At 36.4% G+C, this 19,197-nt stretch overlaps 1 protein-coding gene across 3 annotated transcripts in view; it reads left to right on the top strand.

The window, feature by feature from the left end:
* The first annotated feature begins 2,471 nt into the window (after positions 1-2,471).
* Positions 2,472-19,197, top strand: part of man2a2 (mannosidase, alpha, class 2A, member 2) — a 30,254-nt gene continuing 13,528 nt past the window's right edge. For 2 of the 3 annotated variants that reach the window (XM_067435957.1, XM_067435959.1), the window contains exons 1-10: positions 2,472-2,611; positions 4,680-4,835; positions 6,491-6,748; positions 7,492-7,636; positions 9,943-10,114; positions 11,733-11,860; positions 11,973-12,146; positions 15,124-15,310; positions 16,481-16,658; positions 16,949-17,151. In XM_067435957.1, coding sequence (XP_067292058.1) covers positions 4,704-4,835; positions 6,491-6,748; positions 7,492-7,636; positions 9,943-10,114; positions 11,733-11,860; positions 11,973-12,146; positions 15,124-15,310; positions 16,481-16,658; positions 16,949-17,151 — 1,577 coding nt within the window. In that variant the 5' untranslated portion in view covers positions 2,472-2,611; positions 4,680-4,703. The remainder of the gene's footprint in view (positions 2,612-4,679; positions 4,836-6,490; positions 6,749-7,491; positions 7,637-9,942; positions 10,115-11,732; positions 11,861-11,972; positions 12,147-15,123; positions 15,311-16,480; positions 16,659-16,948; positions 17,152-19,197) is intronic. The other variant, XM_067435958.1, reaches the window with a different exon arrangement.

The following is a 19,197-nucleotide window of genomic DNA, read 5'->3' as shown; positions in this document are numbered from 1 at the left end:
CTTTCGGGAGGAAATAACGGGTAAATATACAATGTCCCGTGACCGCTTTCTCGTTTAAAATCCTTGCCACGAACAGGTAAGCCGTTTCAAAAAGCGTTAGAAGTGCATTATAATGATTTTAAACGTAAGAAAGGTGCTTTCTGTGGCTTGATCGCGCGTTTGTATTGAAGAATAGACCAGAGGCAATGTATTTACATGCTGCACGCGAATACTATGCGATCTTACCTGCGGATCTAGCGGATAAACTCTTATACACGCCTGATCTCGAGTGGGAATGTCAGTTAGAGGTGGATAGAGCGGATCTAAAGCGTTAAACGAGTAACTTGCCTCCATATGCAGATGTAGGCTAAGGCTTGCAGTGGATATCAGGGGATCTGTCTATGGCAACAAGCTGCTTTAATGACGAACTGTGTCATTAAATGATCTGCCTGATATCAGTGCTAATAACATTCCCACAGAAGAGGCCGTTATTCTATTCCAGGCATAGTTCCTGGGAAGTAGGCAAGTGATTCTGCTGCAGTCATGTTGGGGTCTTTCAGGGCAAGATCAGACTGCTGTAGTTTTACTGAACTTATTTTTTTGTTTATCTTATATTGTAATAATATATCTGTATGTTTAAACCTCTTTTTATGTTATTTTAAAGCAGTCAGTGATTATTGAGATTCAGTCTCAGGAATGCACAATCTTTTTGTTTATTTGTACAATAATGTGGGATTTGAAATAACTGATGCCAATACTATTGCTGTTGGATGACCAATATAAAACAAGAAAAACATTTTACACAATATTCATTCAAAACGTGTTAAAAATGTTTATTACCCATCGATGAGGTAACTTTATCAAATAGCAGTCAGTTAATCAGCTTGGCCAATATATCGGACTATCATAATTCATAGTGAAGTAATCACTGTAAAATCAATCAATATGTTTTTCATGCTTTATTTAGATATTGTAATGTTTTATATAAAAAAAATGGATAGCTATTAGTGATGCACTAAAATATGTTTATTTTTTATTTTCAGAATAAACCAGAATACATTTTTACAATTTATTTTGGGTAATGTTTATTAGTTAAATACTGTTATATTATTTATGAGATTTTTTTTTAACTTTTTGTAATTATTAGTCTTTAAAATATTTAATTTTTTTAGTTTAGTTTACCGAAACATAAAGTTAAAGTTTCTGTAATTATTTTTGGGTAATTGATTATTATTTATATACTATTATTGTATTTATTAATATTTGCACACATTTTCTGTGTCTTTTGTAATTTTTGTTAGTTTAAAATATTTTTTTATTTTAGTTGTAGAAATTGTAGTACTTCATCTTAAACATTTATGTTTTCTATGTGCCTAATATTGATATTATATTCCATTTTCAGCTTTATTTATTGTTGTTGCTATTTTAGAAAAATCATTTTTTGTTGGCTGAAAATTTAAGTAGATCACTAATCACAAATAAATAATAGTATGTTTTTTTCTGTCATAGTATGTTATTTAAATTAGATTTGTTTTTAATATATAATTTAAAATATCTTATAAATTATATTATTCAATATGATCTGTTTTCAAAAACCTTAGTAATTCAGTAAATATATAAAAAAAGTAATATAAATATTAATACTGACTATAGATAATGAAATGTCCTTACTTTTGAATTAGGAATAATGTGTGTTTTTCATTTTATTGATTTAGTAGATACATGTAATCGATCCATTATACATATATTTGGGAAAACCATTAAACTGCACTGTTCACTGAGATGGTTTGTTTTCACAGGTGCTCGGCTCTCCGTTTTTGAGATTTGCTGTGGAAATCTGAGCTTCAGAATAGGAAACATGTAAGAAAGACCTTCAAACCAACTCTATTCATTCGTTTTCAAAAACTAGGTTTGCTATCTTCCATCAAGAGCTGTTCCATTCATTTCCCTTTTGTAGCCGTTTCAGTTTTATGTAGCCGTTCCTGGAACTTCTCCATTTTGGTGGGATCGTTTGAGCCGTTTATAGTGCTGGAGGAAAGGCTTAATCCCAAGTCTTTCTGGAGAACGCTAAGACACTGCCTGACTCGGAGCTGACAGGATTACCTTCATATTAGATTTGTGAGACAAAGGAGGAAGAACACCTGCTTGTTTTCACTGGCAAATCCAGGACACGCTGCTCTGGGTTTGTCTTGCTTTTTGAATCTTGTATGCGAGACGCCACTTTCGATTGTCAAATTTGGCACATTTCGTGCACTTCCCAGAATTGCCTCCTGTTGCAGGACTTAATAATCCAAAATCATTGAGAAACAAGGTCAGGCGTCCTTGAGTGCAGAAAAAGGACGTTGTTCGCGTTCGGCCGCAAAATATTAACGCTAGAGACTTTGCTGGATACATTATGGAGTTAAACGCATAGTGGACAAGCTGATCTGCACCATCAGTGTCAGAGAAGACCCATCAGCCAAGCTGGAAAGAAAAAAAAAGGCTTAAGAAAGAGGGGGCTTACTGAGCCAGGTCGTTCTTATTCCACTCTGGTCCTTTCTCTGCTTGGTGGAAACCTGCATTTGTTGCGATGGCTCCTCGACCAACTCAGACAGGAGCGACCACTGCCGTGTGAAGGACTACGCTCAACCCTGTGAGTACACACACACACGCACACACACACATACACACGAGCATCAGGTGTGTTGGTTGTGACATCATGAACTGGAAAAGACTTAGCTCTTGAATATTAAGCATTTGCTAATTTCCAAGTCAAAACAAGACAACAGTACATGGAAAACTAATAGTGCAATTATAAATCCAATAAACACAGTGTTATTTTAGTATTATTTATACAATATTATAGTATTAACTCATAATTTTGTACGAATGTTATGTTTTTTATTATTTTTTTAAATTAGTTTTTAAAGTATTTTTATTTATTTTTATTTTAGTAATGTTAGTACTACTAAAAAAAGGAAGAAAAAAAAGAAATATTAGTACTTCATATTTAATTTCACCAATATTGCAATTAACGAAAAATATTTTTTTCTCATTTTAGTTTGGGTTTAAGTTAATAACGACACTGTTTAAACAATATTAAAAATTGTATTTAATGAATATAAATTAATGCTGTCAAATTGATTAATCACAATCTAACATAAAATGTTTGTTTATATAATACATTTGTGTGTATATATGTATTATTATTATATCATATACAGTACATACAATATATATGTGTGTGAATATATGTATACACACACACACACACACACACACACACACACACACACACACACACACACACACACACACACACACACACACACACACACACACACACACACACACACATGTATATATACATACATACATGCAAATATTTCTTAAATGTATACCTGTATGTGTGTGTATTTTATATATATATATATATATATATATATATATATATATATATATATATATATATATATATATATATATATATATATATATATATATATATATATATATATATATTATAATGTGTATATATATTTATGTATAATTAATATGTAGATATAAATACACACATACATGTATATATTTAGGAATTGAGAATTTTTTTTAATATAAAATATTTATATATATATATACAGATATACATGCAAATATTTCTTAAATGTATACATGTATTCAAATATATTCAAATATACATAATCATACACTTCTATTATGTAAATACAAACTTCTATTTTGGATGTGATTAATTGATTTGACAGCACTAATCTCTATATATATATATATATATATATATATATATATATATATATATATATATATATATATATATATATATATATATATATATATGTGTGTGTGTGTGTGTGTGTGTGTGTGTGTGTGTGTGTGTGTGTGTGTGTGTGTGTGTGTGTGTGTGTGTGTGTGTGTGTGTATATTTGTTTGTGTGCGTATTTTATGCTGTTAATTATGTTTAATTAATATCCTTTCATCAACTTCATTTGAAGGGTTCTGGGTTCTTATTTGCCCTCATAATACACTTTTTAAAAATCGAAAATTGTCGCTGAACATCATTTCATGTATTTCATGAGTGCCTGCACATTTGTTCGCATTTCGTTTTGTAATTTCAGTCTAGCGATGCGCGTCTGAGGGCACAGCAGGAGAGAACATTACCTACTAACAAAATGAAAACTGCTCAAGAACTGGAGATGCGTCCTTCGTATTACGTCCACCCCTGTCGGGAGCTGTTTGATATAGTGCTGGGGACATGTCCTCACTGTAACGACATCTATATGCACACACACACACACACACATAGACTAGCTTTGCCGGAGGGACACTAGATCCCTGTCTCTGCTCCCACTGTTTAGAACCTGTGTTGTTCTTTTTTTCCCCTCTTCCTTTCTTGGGTTTGAATGGTTGAGGACAAGGGGCACTTTGAAGGAGGCTGAAATTGGCTGTGGTTTGGTCGCAGTTGACAGACTGCAGCTCGGCTCCCACTGATCAGCGTCCCCCGTGTATATACACCGCCTCCCCTTACCCTCCCCTATCCCACGAGCCCCTGCTCTAGAATTTGGAGAGCAGAGGTGGACTTTAAACACCGCTGACAATCCTGCTGAGTTTTTTTCCAGCAGCACTTTTTCACTTGTGGGACACACCTCGCTTGCGCATGTTAACATTCTCTTCTTTTGTCTCCGCTCCCTTGACCTCGACATTAGCATCCATCAGATAAGCAGAGGAGGATGAAGCTGAAGAAGCAGGTGACCGTTTGCGGCGGGGCCATCTTCTGTGTGGCCGTGTTCTCGCTCTACCTGATGTTGGACCGCGTCCAGCACGATCCCGCCAGGAGACAGAGCGCCGGGAACTTTCCGAGGGTGAGTCTGTGATTTCTTTATGAATTCTCTTTGTCCTGGATTACATTTTTTGCTGTGTTGGTCTGTTTGAATGGCTCCATTTGTCAAAAGCCGTCGGTGGGGTTTTTATTCAGCCTAGCGAGTATAAAGCTAGTGATGTGACCAATTTGTTCCTGGCTCTGTCTCGAGCTAATTAACTACTAAATTAGCTAGTGAATAACTCTCTGTGTGTGTGTGTGTGTGCGTGCTGCCTTTTTTCTATCACAAACCAAAGGCTTCTTTTAAATTCAAAAAACCTAATTATTAGAAAAATGTGTTGGTGTTCTTCTAGAAATTGCATGCAGGATGACACATAGTTGATGGTGTGGGAATTAGCACATTTTATGTGCTTCATATCGTAAGCCTCAGGAAAAATAACGCACATTATGCAAATGCAGATATTGTTTGTATTTAAAGTCTGCTGTACTAAATCTTTTTTCAATTTGATTGTCAGTGAGCTTTGCACCAGCGAACACTTACAGCTGCTGTGACACTTGATATTAGTAATACTTGCTTAGGCAAGGGATTTTAACAAACTCCCACTCCTAAGTATTATATGTTAACATGTATCTCATCCCTCACCCTTTGTACTACGGATCTGAATGATGCCTCAAATCGTGCAATTTGTTGAGGAGAGGTGTGATAGTATTTTTCTAAGCCATCAGACCAATGATCTGCCTGGGGATGATAAAATGGCAGAAAAATCCCTGAGACATATCTAAGGACAGACCAGAATATCATCTCTCTTGGCTTTGTCTACTAAGAAAAGAGTGTAAAGCTTTGTGTAAGCTTTTTGAACTGCGAGAGACGTTACACTTTCTCATTTAAATTTTTAAGTGAACTATCCTTTTTTCAGTTATTACTATTACTACAACTATAACTTCACTATACTTTTTTAGAGGTCAAAAACACAAACAAACTGTCTTGACTGAACCTCTTCTACTTCTGCTGCATGAGATGAGAACACATCTTTACCATTTTCTGGGTCTTAAGACTCTGCGTTTGTCTTTATTTCATGCAAAACGCTAGTTTGCGGTGTCTGGATGTATTTAAATCTGCTCTAAATTTGTGTTTTTGTTACCTTTAACACATGCGCCTTTTCAATAATCCCGAGAGAAAGCAGGTTAATGCACTAACATGCAGCGCGGATTTGGGGTAAGAGGCAAAAAACTACCTGCCCTGACCGGTTTATGTTTATGCTGTTTATGACTACTCCGATAAAAGAAAACGGGTTACCGCGTTTTCATGACCATGTTCATTATCGGCTTATTAGGCATAATCGGCTTAAGAACGTGCATGTAAACGCACACATTGACTAACATTTAGTCGACTATTAGGGGGCAGCCCTATCGGTTTTCAGCCATAACGTTACAAATACATTATCGGGAAGAATTTTAATATCGGTGTATCCCTACTCAGACTTATGATAGTGAGTTTTGCACGGGTGGATACTACTTTAAATTTCTTTTGAAAATTGCCAAACATTTAGTTTGTAATGATACTGCAGACATCTTACAGGTTAGCCAGTCCTGTGTGCTTTGGTGTGCTGTCCCCTCTAGAGCGCTCAGGTCAGTCATGTGACGTTGTAGATTGTGGTGGTAGATAGATTACACCTCCATCCCCCTCATTGTTTTCAGAGCCAGATTTCGGTGTTGCAGAACCGCATCGAGCAGCTGGAGCAGCTCCTAGAGGAGAACCATCAGATCATCAGCCACATCAAAGACTCTGTGCTGGAGCTCACAGATACGGGGGCCATCTCTCCCAGCGGACATCTCCCCTTCCGTAGCGCCAATGGCTCCTGGGTGCTGCCCTTTGATGGCAGGCCCACCTTTCTCTCCGTCAAGCCACTGGATTGCCAGTTCGCACTGAGCCGCAGGAGCCAAACGGACCTGCAGGTGAGAATCAAAACGGCGTCTCAGTGGGTTAGTGTGTGTGTGGAAGGAATTAAATTTAATACAGTGTGTTCTGTGAAACCCATATTATTCCTGTAGAAACAGAAACAAAGCAAACTTGGGTTTTCAGTCCTTCACGCTTGGGTCTCTCCAGCGCTGGAAAGCTTTTCTAATATTAATGCAGGTCCTAAAGCTCTTGCTCAATCGCTCAGCGGCTACTATGAGACACTTGTTGCACACTGCAGTGAGCCAGATCTATATTAGGCATGGTAAAAACATGGTACATCGGTAAATCAAGAAAATGAGATTTAAACAATAAGACTAACTGTGTTGAGCTGTATAACAACGATTAGATTTCTGTCAATGAATGTATCCTTTTAATAGCATTTTAGGAATCCTCAGAAACGTGGAATTTTTACATATTTTTAGTGTCAAAACGCATTTAAGACTTGACATGTTGTGAACAGGCACTTTTCTTCTCCATTGGGTGCATTGTTATGCTTCAGGCAGTCACGCCTACACTAAATACAGTTCCTGTGTCATCTGTCATTTATATCAAATTGCCATGAGATGTGGTATTTTTCAGGAAGTACGCACCATACCCAGTTTTGGGGAAAATCGCAGAATATTTTTATCACATTTTTGTGTCTCCAAGTGAAGGTTCTGAGGCTTTAAAAAACAAGACGAATGGATAAATCAGATGAATGACATTTATCACCATCTCTGAATTGATTGTTTGCCCATAGATGTTGGATGTATACTCATTGCTGAACTTCGATAATGTGGACGGAGGTGTTTGGAAGCAAGGTTTTGAGATCACCTACGAGCCCAATGAGTGGGACGACGAGCCCCTGCAAGTGTTCGTGGTCCCTCATTCGCACAACGACCCAGGTAGGGATTGAAACTTCCCTTGTTTGGTGCATTAACCTCTCGTACTGAAGAAAATATGAAGCTCTGGAATGAGTTATCTTTTTTGACGCTGGGGATGATTCACTCTACACGAGCAAAATTTGAAAGAGTCAAGCTTTAGTTGTGTTGTTGTCCTGCAATAGGATTTCTTGCTACATGAATAATGCATTAGTCTTAAGTGTAACTATTATTTCCGGTCATGTAACTGGGACTGGAGTTTCAAAATGGACACAAAAGCACCATAGGTTTCACTAATTCACAAATAATGTTTATATCTGCCCTAGATTTTCATTTGATCTCCCACTGGAGAAGGTTTTCATTGAATAAACAAATTAAATTTCTCATTTGGCTTTAGAAGCATATGAGTTATATTGACCTTTATGTTGCACTGCTCTGATAACATGGCTGCTAATCAGAATAAACCCATAATCACTTCCTATTGGTGATCTTTCAGCACATCATTTATTGATATTTTGATGTAAATCTACTTGAGTTTGAGAGGTATGAAGACTATGAACAATTTGCATAATTATTATTTTCTGATGTTCACCAACAGTTGAAGCAGACGTGGAGAAACAATAACACTAGTTATAAGGAAGAATATCTCTCGAAGTCCTTATTAGCACCATACGGCATTAACGGCAGCAGATGTTTAGTCAGTTCAGGAAAAAAGTTATATTTAAAAGTAATATTACCAACATCCTAAACAGTAAGAGGAAGTGCCATTTATAAATGCAATAATTTAGTATTTAGATATTTATAATAAATTGGTTAATGTATTATATTAAATGAAATGCATGAAAAATAACTATAGATTATTATGAATTATATCAATATAATACACATCTATCACATACATTTTAACTACACCGTATGGTTTGTAAGCATATTTCCTTATAAACATGCATTGATTCTCATGTAACCAAGGTCATGTTGCATTTATTTGATGAAAAATTATTAAAAAGAGTACTATTGACATATTACATTATCCTGATTTTTTTTTCAGGATTCTTTGATGAATGGAAAGTTCAAAAGGGCAGCATTTGAAATAGAAAGCTTTTGTATCAACATGGTTTAGATACTATTTTGTTAAAGAATTGCTATTTGTGACCCTGGAAAACAAAACCAGTAATGCCACTTTAAGTAATGCCATTATTCATTACTGAATAAATAAGCTTTGTTAGGATAGGACAATATTTGTCTGAGATACAAAAGAGATATAAAAATCTGATGGTGCAAAAAAAAATCTAAATACGGAGAAAATCGCCTTTAGAGTTGTCTAAATAAAGTCCTTAGCAATGCGTATTACCTCTAATAATATATTGTTATATATATTCACGGTATGAATTTTACAAAATATCTTCATGGAACATGATCTTTACTTAATATCCTAATGATTTTTGGCATAAAAGAAAAATTGATTATTTTTAACCATACAATGTATTGTTTGGCTATTGACACAAATATACCCGTGAGACTTTTGACTGGTTCTTTTTGTCCTTTCTTGAAGTTTAAATTAAATTAACTTCTTTAAGCAATGTAAAAATGTTAAGTTTCAGTCTCTCCCTTAAAGTTTTCACCCACAGCCCTTAAGAGGATGCAACATTCATTATATTTGAGTTGTTGATGCAGCATCCTCAGTCTAACACCTATGTGTATCCGCCAGAGCCGTGCAGGTAAAGTGGGTCAGTTGCTTGGCTTGCGATTTGCAACGTTGGCACAATTTGTGAAGCACCTTAAGAAAAACACAATGGGTTTCAACATCACCCACAGGACAGATACGTTTACAAATCTGCTCCCGAACCCCTGCAGTTGGCGTTTTTTTTTTTTTTTTTTTTGCAGCGTTATGATTGAAAGAACTGTAGTGCTGAATCTGATACTTTAAAGTCAGTGACCCGATTCCCTGTTGTTTTATTGGAGTCGGTAACGTGTTACTGTTCTTTGTGGAGATGCTTGTTTGATGCACATTGTGTAATACTGAAAGCGTTCTAATATGTTTCAGTCAATTTTCCGCTGCTCTCAATGTCTTTCGGCCATTCTCAGGGTCAGACACAAAGATCAGTAGTGCCTCTGAATTCTGAGCAGGTTGTTCTTTGGGGAATAAAGTGCTGCCAAACGGCTGCTTTCTTCTAAACTATTCAGTGTTTTGTAAAAAAGAGAAAAAAAGCATTTGTTTTTAGCACAGATTCAGTTGTCACTTCCTTCTGGGGTTTTCAACTACATCAGATAAGTATGGCCTCTTTGGATGATTTGAACAGTGATTTTATGGTGCACTTCTTTTGCGACAGGATGGATCAAAACATTTGACAAGTACTACAACGACCAGACCCAGCATATCTTCAACAACATGGTGGTGAAGCTGGCAGAAGATCCTCGTCGGAAGTTCATTTGGTCGGAAATATCATTTTTCGCCAAATGGTGGGAAAGTGTGGATGAACATAAACAAGAGGCAATGCGGAAGTGAGTCATTTAAAAAAGTTTGTAAAAAATGTTTCAAGCTAAATAATCCAATCCGATATAAAATGTAATGTTGTCTTCGGAATCTATTATCAAAATGTAATGACTTGCTCCACGTCCTCTGAAATGACTTTGATGATTTGAATGCTTTTAATGGCTTCTGAAAATTCAGCTTTGCCTTTCGCAGGAATTAATAGCATTTTAAAATACAGTAGCAGTCAAGTTCAGAAACTTTACTATTTTTTTATGTCTTTGAAAGTCTAATGTCTTTTTATCGAGCCTGCATTTATTTGGTCAAAAATACAGAAAAAAATATAATATTGTGAAATATTATTACAACTAAAGAAATGTTTTTTAAAATATAATTTATTTCTGTGATGCAAGGCATAATTTTCATCAGCCATAACTCAGGTCTCCAGTGTCCAATGACCCTTCAGAAATCATTCTGATATGCTGAATTATTATCAGTTAGTTGAAAACAGTTTGGAACCTGTGATCCTGAAAACATCAGTATTTATTCAAAATATAAATAATTTTTAACAATATAAATATTTACTTTTAGTTATCAATTTAACACATCCTTGCTGAATAATATTAATTTATTTAAAAAAAAAAAAACACTGACCCCAAATTTTTGAACGGTATTGTATATTGTAAAATATTTCTATTTTAAATAAATGCTGTTCATTTTTAATGTTTTGTTAATCAAAGAATCAACAAAAAAAAAATCAACAAAGTTTCCAACATTGATAATAAATCATATCCGAATGATTTTTGAAGGATCATGTGACACTGAAGACTGGAATAATGGCTGATGAAAATTTTGCTTTGCATCGCAGGAATAAATTATGTTTTAAAGTACAGTATATTAACATAGAAAATCATTATTTTACATTGTAATAATGTTTTACAATATAACATTTTAATGTATTTTTAATCAAAAAACTACAGGCTTGCTTAGTAAAAGAGACTGTTATAAAACTTTAAAAATACAACCCCCAAATTTCCAACGTTAGTGTACCTGTCATAAACAGACAATAATTTAGTCCAATACATTTTTAATTGAGCTACAATAATCACCTAGCCTGGCTTTGGCCCCCTACGCACTTCCGCTTAATTTTAATTTTCCTTCAGTACTCCGTCTGGGATTGCGGTATATTCTCTGGTTTTCTCTGGTCAAATTTTAACCGGTCCATGTTGATGTTGTGTGCTAGTTTGAGATGACATACATCACAACCAAACGTTAGCGATTGGTTATGGCAGAGAGTACCTGCCTTCAAGAAAGTTAACACTTGTCAATGGAGAGTGGCCAGACTCTCTGTACAAATTAAATGTACGGGAGTCTGGTAGGACCAGGGTAATAGACCTACGTCACGCATGAAAAATGTTGGCTGTTCAACCCTGTTCAGTCTGTTGTGTTTTGATTCGGTCCCGCATGCCCATTCTTGATCAGTTCATCTTCTTAACTCGGTAATCTGCTGAAGGTTAATTAGTCCATCTGCTTGTGGTACATGTGAGCTGCTCCTTATATAGCCTGATCTAGTGTTGTGGATTTCCTCGCCTCGTCACGCGATCTGTGCTTTCAGTTTTAAGAATCCTCTTTAAACCGTTTTTCTTTCAGGCTGATCCTCAGCGGACAGCTCGAGATGGTGACGGGAGGCTGGGTCATGACGGATGAAGCCACCGCTCACTATTTCGCCATGATCGATCAGCTCATTGAAGGGCATCAGTGGCTGGAAAGAAATCTGGGTATGATTGTTTTTCGGGGTGGTGTGGCTTAGTGGTTAAGGCATCTGCTCTACATATGGGAGATGTGGGTTTGATCCTAAAAGTAGAATGTTAAACTGGTGTGTTACTGCAGGTGTGATCCCTCGCTCAGGCTGGGCCGTTGATCCGTTCGGGCACAGTGCCACAATGCCTTATCTACTTAAACGGGCGAACATTACCAGCATGCTGATCCAGAGGGTCCATTACTCCATCAAGAAGCACTTTTCTGCCACACGGAGCCTCGAGTTCATGTGGAGGCAGGCCTGGGGTAAATAACTGCAAAACAAAACATGTATTGATATTTAATCCACGCAGTTTCAAATTAGTACAGATCAAATTAATGAAGTAACCTTATTAGCAGTATTATTTATTTTATTTTTATCAAAATAAGTAATTTTGTTAAATGCTTTTGTCATTTTTATTATATTTTGTTATATTTTATTAGTTTTTGTTTCATTTTAATATTTTCTTCCACTTTTAATTTATTTTTATTTCAGTTTTAGTCATTTTAGTCCTTCAACTTATTTTATTTCAGTTAGTTGGCAAGGCAATATTTTTTACATTTTCAATCACGTTATTTTTATTATAAATAAATATTTTTTATTTAATCCTATTCCAGCTCCATTACAATTTAAAAAGTTTTAGTCAACAACTTGCTTGATTATTGACAATTGTATGCTAAAGACATGAATACTTAAAAAAAAAAACCTATTAGACTCTCTTTGAATAGACCAAAGGCATATCTGGAAAGACTTTGGGGGTGTGCTTTTGACTTGGGCCAGTTATCTGCTTAACAACGCCCTAGAAACAGTATAGCAATATGCAACTTAGGAAGTGCCTAGCAACACCTTAGCAACTAACCTAGCACTGTAGCTGTGTGTTTTGCATGAGCAAGTGTAACAGAGGCCAGCTAGTAAAAAGCTGGGTGTAAACCTCACTCCCCTTGCCTCAAGAGGCGCATTAGGAGCTGACACTAGAGACTGCTGTCCTTAGGCCACGTGTCCACCAAAGTGTTTTTAGTCCGTGGGTGCTTCTGAGCGTTTTGGCAGGGCAGCTTTTTTTCAGTTGAGACTCTGCGTGTTATGATATAGAATATCCACGGAGGTCTTACTAGCATCCCGTTTCACAGATAGTTTGTTTCTGTATTGATTCTATATAAAAATAGAAATAAAATGTAAAGTATTTGCTCTGGCTATTGTTTAAAAAATATTTCCTGTTATTATGCTGATTTTTTTCATCTGTTGATATTAAACAAGCAGAATGTCCCGGTTGGTTGGTGTTGTATTTGTCCTGGCCCTCCTCCACTGTGATTGGACGGCTGGGTGAAGAGTGACAGTGATTAGTGCGGCGCTCCCATTGAAAACAACTGAATACGCCAGCCAGCTTTAGGGTTAGGGGGTTGAGTGTAATGGAGGCCAGTTAGTAAAAAGCTGTGCAGGTAAAACCTCACTCCCCTGGCCTCAAGAGGCACACTAGTGACTGACACTAGAGACTGTGGACTGTAGTGTCCTAGATAACGTACCCATCTCCCATGCCGGAGAGGGTGGTTCGCATCCTGCTCGAACCTGTGACACAAGCACCACTCATGTTGCTTTCAAAAAAATGTTTTTTTGTCAATAATCTGTAACCAGAATATAGCATTTGTAATCATTATCTACACACACTTATGTTAATATTGAGTAGCTATAGAGCAGTGGTTCCCAACCATGTTCCTGGAGGACCCCCAACAGTGCACATTTTGGATGTGTCTTGTCTGACACACCCAAATAAGGTCTTGGATAAGCTACTAATGAGCTGATGACCTGAATCGGGTGTATTTGATTGAGGAGACATGCAAAATGTGCACTGTTAGGGGTACTGCTTTAGAGTAGTAATGCATCCTTCATATCTCTGAAGAGTCTTTAGTTAGTTTTATATTTATAAAAGACTGATGGGCTAGACAGATTATTTCCAGAAACAGCCGAACTGGTGGCGTTATCCCTGGATGACTTTCAATTCACTATATGTTCGTGTCGGATGCCAGCCGAACTTGGCCCCGCCCACAACATTTGAGCTCGGGCAGTTCGATCTGGACTTGATCCATAGAGGAGTAATTATGCCTTGTCAAAATTGTCAGGGTGGGCTTCAGACGATGATGGACAGATGATAAACAGTAAAGTAATCATCCACATCATCAAAGGCGCTCGCCTTGGATTGAATTTGTTCAAATCCTAAAGATCTTGATCTTGGAGAACTTGTTTGTATATGCATTCACCTCCACTATTTCTCTCTGAAAGGATGATCATGTTGGTAAGTAACTGTGTATCCTTATATTCTTTTTTCAACACCGGCAAAGATCGTTTATTCCAGCGCACGTGCAGACAGGGTTGACAAGTTTTTAAAGTTTTTGCCAAGTAGTTCTCCGGAAAAAAATGGCATTTTGGGGGGTAAAATGTGTTATTTTGGCAAGGTTGCCTGCTAAAATTCGCATTCCTGGGTCTATATATCACATAATTGAGGTCGCTTCCACCCGCGGAAAAAATACAGATTTGGCAACACAGTGCAGTTGAGTCCTGTTGATATTTGACAACTACGTTATGTGTCTCTTCGTTGCTGATTGGTTGTCGGTCTATCCAATTGAGGTCTTTCCTGGTTCGGTTGAAACACACTCCATAATTACAGCCCAATGGAGCAGTATCAGACTAATTTTCTGACTAGAATTGAGTATGACAACATCAGGCTACACTTACAGACTATTGCCAACAAAACAGACATTTGATGCAGTTTCACTCACTGCCTGAGGTTTAGACTCATGACCGGGAACAAACAAACACACTTGCAGAACTCCATTGCTGCTCCAGAAAAAAAAACTGCATCCACTGTTTCCTTAATGCTGGGTTATTTAGGCTGAACAAGGTTATCTTTCTCTCACAACCTTCTTCAGTGACATTGGTTTTGTGGTCTAAAAACAAAAACCTGAAACCTAAAAGAAGCTTGTTGATGGGCACGCTCTTGCTCTCGGTCTGGTTGGCGTGCAAACATACTCATCCAGAAGAAGGATTTCTGCCCTTTATGATGTCATACAGGGCCATCCTCGGAAAAAAAAACTTCCCTGAAGGCACAGAAATACTCATATAGTCATACGTCCCACTTTTTGTTTTAAATTCTTTAATAGTGTAAAAAAGCTTTGCCAACAAGTCTTGCCGACCCATCTCAGTGGCTTAGAGACCTACACATCAGTTTATTTATTTATTTTTTATCTACAGATATAGAATCGAGCACAGACATGTTCTGCCACATGATGCCGTTTTACAGCTATGACGTGCCTCACACGTGTGGCCCAGACCCGAAGATTTGCTGCCAGTTTGATTTCAAGAGGCTGCCGGGCAGTCGAGTCAACTGCCCCTGGAAGGTGCCGCCCCGCGCCATCACGGATGCCAACGTGGCCGAGAGGTGAGGCTGTAGGGCTGATTAATATGAAACCAGGGAATTAATTTGATTCAGGGGAGTTTAGCCAAAGAATGAATGTGGGTTAATTTCCTGTGTTGGCCAACAAAATTAATTTGTCGATCACGCATCTGGCGTCAGCTGTATTTATATGGGGTGTGCTTGAACTGGGCTCAATCCCAAATCACTCTCTCTCGCTCCACGGAAGAAAACCAGGAAATTTAACAAGCTTGTAGCAATTAGTATGCACCTGTCCTTACACTTCAGAGGTCTTTGAGGTTTACTGAATAGGGCTTTATGGGTACACTTTTAGCTTCATGAGTCATTTCCTCCCAAGTGTTCAAACATGTCGTCTTCCTTTTGGACTACAAATTGAACTGCTAAGATAAAAACTAGGGAATTGAAACGCATTCATTTAGGTATTCATTAATATATACAATAAAAATAATATAATGATTATAAATTAATACAATTAATACTTCTGTTAATTAAATTTGAAATTAATAATGTGTATTTTTAGAAATGTATTAAATAATTGTATAAAAATATATAAATATATAGTCTACATAATGAGTCATTTAATATTTGTAATATTTAATCATTTAATCTATCACCCAGTGTTTATATATATAATATACTCTGTGATACACTACCATCTGCAAGAATCTCATTTTAAACAACAATGCTGCATTTATTGGATCAAAAATACAGTAAAAACAGTAATATTGTGAAATATTATTACAATTTAAAATAACTTTTTTAATTTCATATATTTTTTTAAAGCTGAGTTTTCAGCATCGTTACTCCAGTTTTCAGTGTCACATGATCCTTCACAAATTATTGTAATATGCTGATACTTTTCTTATTATTATCTCATTATTATCTTATTTTTTGATTATTAAAAACAATTGTGCTGCTTAATATTTCATACACTTTTTTCATAATTGTTTTATGAATACATTATAAATGTCTTTACTGTCCCTTTTGAACAATTTAGTGTATCCTTGTTGAAAAAATATATACATTTATTTAAAAATGTACTGAGCTTAAACTTGTTAGCGATTTAAGTCTATTAAATGCTGAAATAGTTTTTTTAATCATTTGGTAGCTTTCATAAAAAATAAAATTAAAAAAAATCTAGTGGATTTAATTCATGTTTGACATTTTCTGTTTCAGAGCTGGGGTTCTGCTTGATCAATACCGTAAAAAATCCAAGTTGTTTCGTAGTAAAGTGTTACTGGTTCCTCTGGGGGACGACTTCCGCTACGATAAAGCGTTAGAGTGGGACCAGCAGTACTTCAACTACCAAAAACTGTTTGATTACATGAACTCCCACCCAGAAATGCATGTAAAGGTACGTTTACAGGCTCAGACCTGTCTATCGATACAAAACTACAATAACTCTCTTTATGCTTTTCATGAGGATGCTTTAATTAGGTCTAGATCTTTTGCTGCATTGTCAAAAATATAGTTTTTTTGGGGTAAACAAACACTGCTATAACTCAGCATTGATGTACAACTAGGAATAATTTGAATGAATAATTTAAATTGTTTGTGAGTGAAGAAAAGAACGACAGTGTTTTTGATTTTGGAAAATGCTGAATTATTTGTAATTGCCCTAAAAGCAAATTTCTGTGTTCTCAGGCCCAGTTTGCAACGCTGACAGACTACTTTAATGCAGTGTACAAGGCTAATGGAGTTCCCCAGGGGACAAGACCACCCGATTACCCTGTGCTGAGTGGAGACTTTTTTGCCTATGCGGATAGAGAGGACCATTACTGGAGTGGATACTACACCTCACGTCCCTTCTACAAAAACATGGACCGTGTGTTAGAGTCTCACCTACGGTTAGTCAGAGAAACAGCCAACTGTTAATAGATGAAAAGAAATTGAATTAGCTAGGGATGCATGCTATATCGGTACTATAGTTAGTAGCTTGCTCACTGGCCACTTTATTAGGTATACCTTGGCATTGATTCAACAAGGTGCTAGAAACATTCCTCAGAGAATTTGGTCCATATTGACATAGTATCACACAGTTGCTGCAGATCCATAATGCGAAACTCCCGTTCCACCACATCCCAAAGGGGCTCTTTTGGATTGAGATGTAGTGACTGAGAACTTTTGAGTTTAGGTTCAAGCTGCTGATGGTGGTGTAAGGGTGTGGGGGTGATTTTCTTGGCACACTTTGAGCCCCTTAGTACCATCTGAGCATTGTTTAAACATCACAGCCAACTGTGGTGAGTATCATGCCAATAACACATCATGTCACAGCTCAAACTGGTTTCTTAAAGATGACTGAGTTCACTTTACTACAAGGCAGGATGGATCCAAGCTTTCATGCTTTTTTCGCCAAATACTGACCCTACCATCTGAGCGTTGCAGCAGAAATCGAGACCCATCAGACCAGGCAATGTTTTCTCGGTGTTCTATTTCCCGAATTTTGGTGTGCTGTAGCCTCAGTTTCCTGTTGTTAGCTGACAGGAGTGGCACTGGTGTGAAGATCTGCTGCTGTAGCTCATCTGCTTCAAGGCTTGACGTGTTGTGCATTCAGAGATGCTCTTCTGCAGACCTCGATTGTATCGAGTGGTTATTTGAGTTACTGTTGCCATTCTATCAGGTCCAGCCAGTCTGGCTGTTTTCCTCTGACCTCTGGCACAAACAAGGTATTTTTGCCCATGAAAAGCAGTTTCTGAAATATTCAGACAAGCCCTCTGGCATAAAAAACCATGCCATGTTCAAAGTCACTCAAATGACATTTCTTCCCAATTCTGATGCTCAGTTTCAGCAGATTTCTTGACCATGGCTGATTCCGAAATCACCCCCATCCCCTGTAATAGGGCACTATTTGAAGGGACAGCCATTTGTGGTGGTGTCTGAAACCATAGTGGACGTTATTGAGTGCACTCATTCTATCCCACATGGCACTGCAATAACGAGTTCTGTCCAAATTCGCTTACTTGTTTTCATTCACTCCTTCAGGTGAGCTGTATTAGGGAATGGTGATTGAAGGGGCGATTTTATATTTAGCCCATGACTACATGCCTAAATGCACTGAGGTGCTGCCATGTCATTGGCTGATTAGATAATTGTGTTAACAAGCAGTTAAACAGGTGTACCTAGTAAAGTGGACAGTGTGTGTGTGTGTGTGTGTGTGTGTATGTTTAAATTGTATCGATCTCGGCCGATTATTTAATTGTGCATGCTCATTTCCCAATTTTTCCATGGAGATCACATTTGCCATCATCTAATGCTCACTTAACGTTAATCTATTAAAAACACTTTTACATTTTATCACACTGTTAAATGTAATCTTTAGCAAATTCTATATTAATATACATTTTAACTGTACATTATAATACTGTGATGGCTAAATCCACTTGTAGCATTTAAGATGACTGTAATGTAGTTTTTAGTGATTTATTTTGAACTGAAAACATTTATTAAATAAAAAGTATTCTAAAGCCACTTATTAATCTTTAAACATTAATAATTTAACAAAACTGTCATCTGCAAATCTCCAAATTAATTAACTTGACATGGCTATTCCTAAATTAACCTTTTAGCATTTAAAATGATTTGATTTGTAGTTTTAGTGTTTTATTTGAACTTAATTTAAAATATGTAATTCATTTAAAGTAATAATATTTAATTATTTAAATGTATAATTTAGTTTTATTTGATATAAAAAATATCATTAATAGCAGCTATTTATTGGTTTTTGGCTATAACATGAAAATAATGATGTATTTATCCTTATTATACATCAACATTTTATTAATATGTTATTTTAATCAGAGCCTAGTGTTTACTTTTTCACAGAAATCAAACAAATGGTTTGTTTATAATTGTCTCTAAATTAAGCTGGGATTGAAAATCATTTTAACATAAAG

The sequence above is a fragment of the Pseudorasbora parva genome, chromosome 25 (genome assembly GCF_024679245.1).
Source record: "Pseudorasbora parva isolate DD20220531a chromosome 25, ASM2467924v1, whole genome shotgun sequence".
NCBI lineage: Eukaryota > Metazoa > Chordata > Actinopteri > Cypriniformes > Gobionidae > Pseudorasbora > Pseudorasbora parva.
This window is presented reverse-complemented; position numbering and strand designations above follow the sequence as displayed.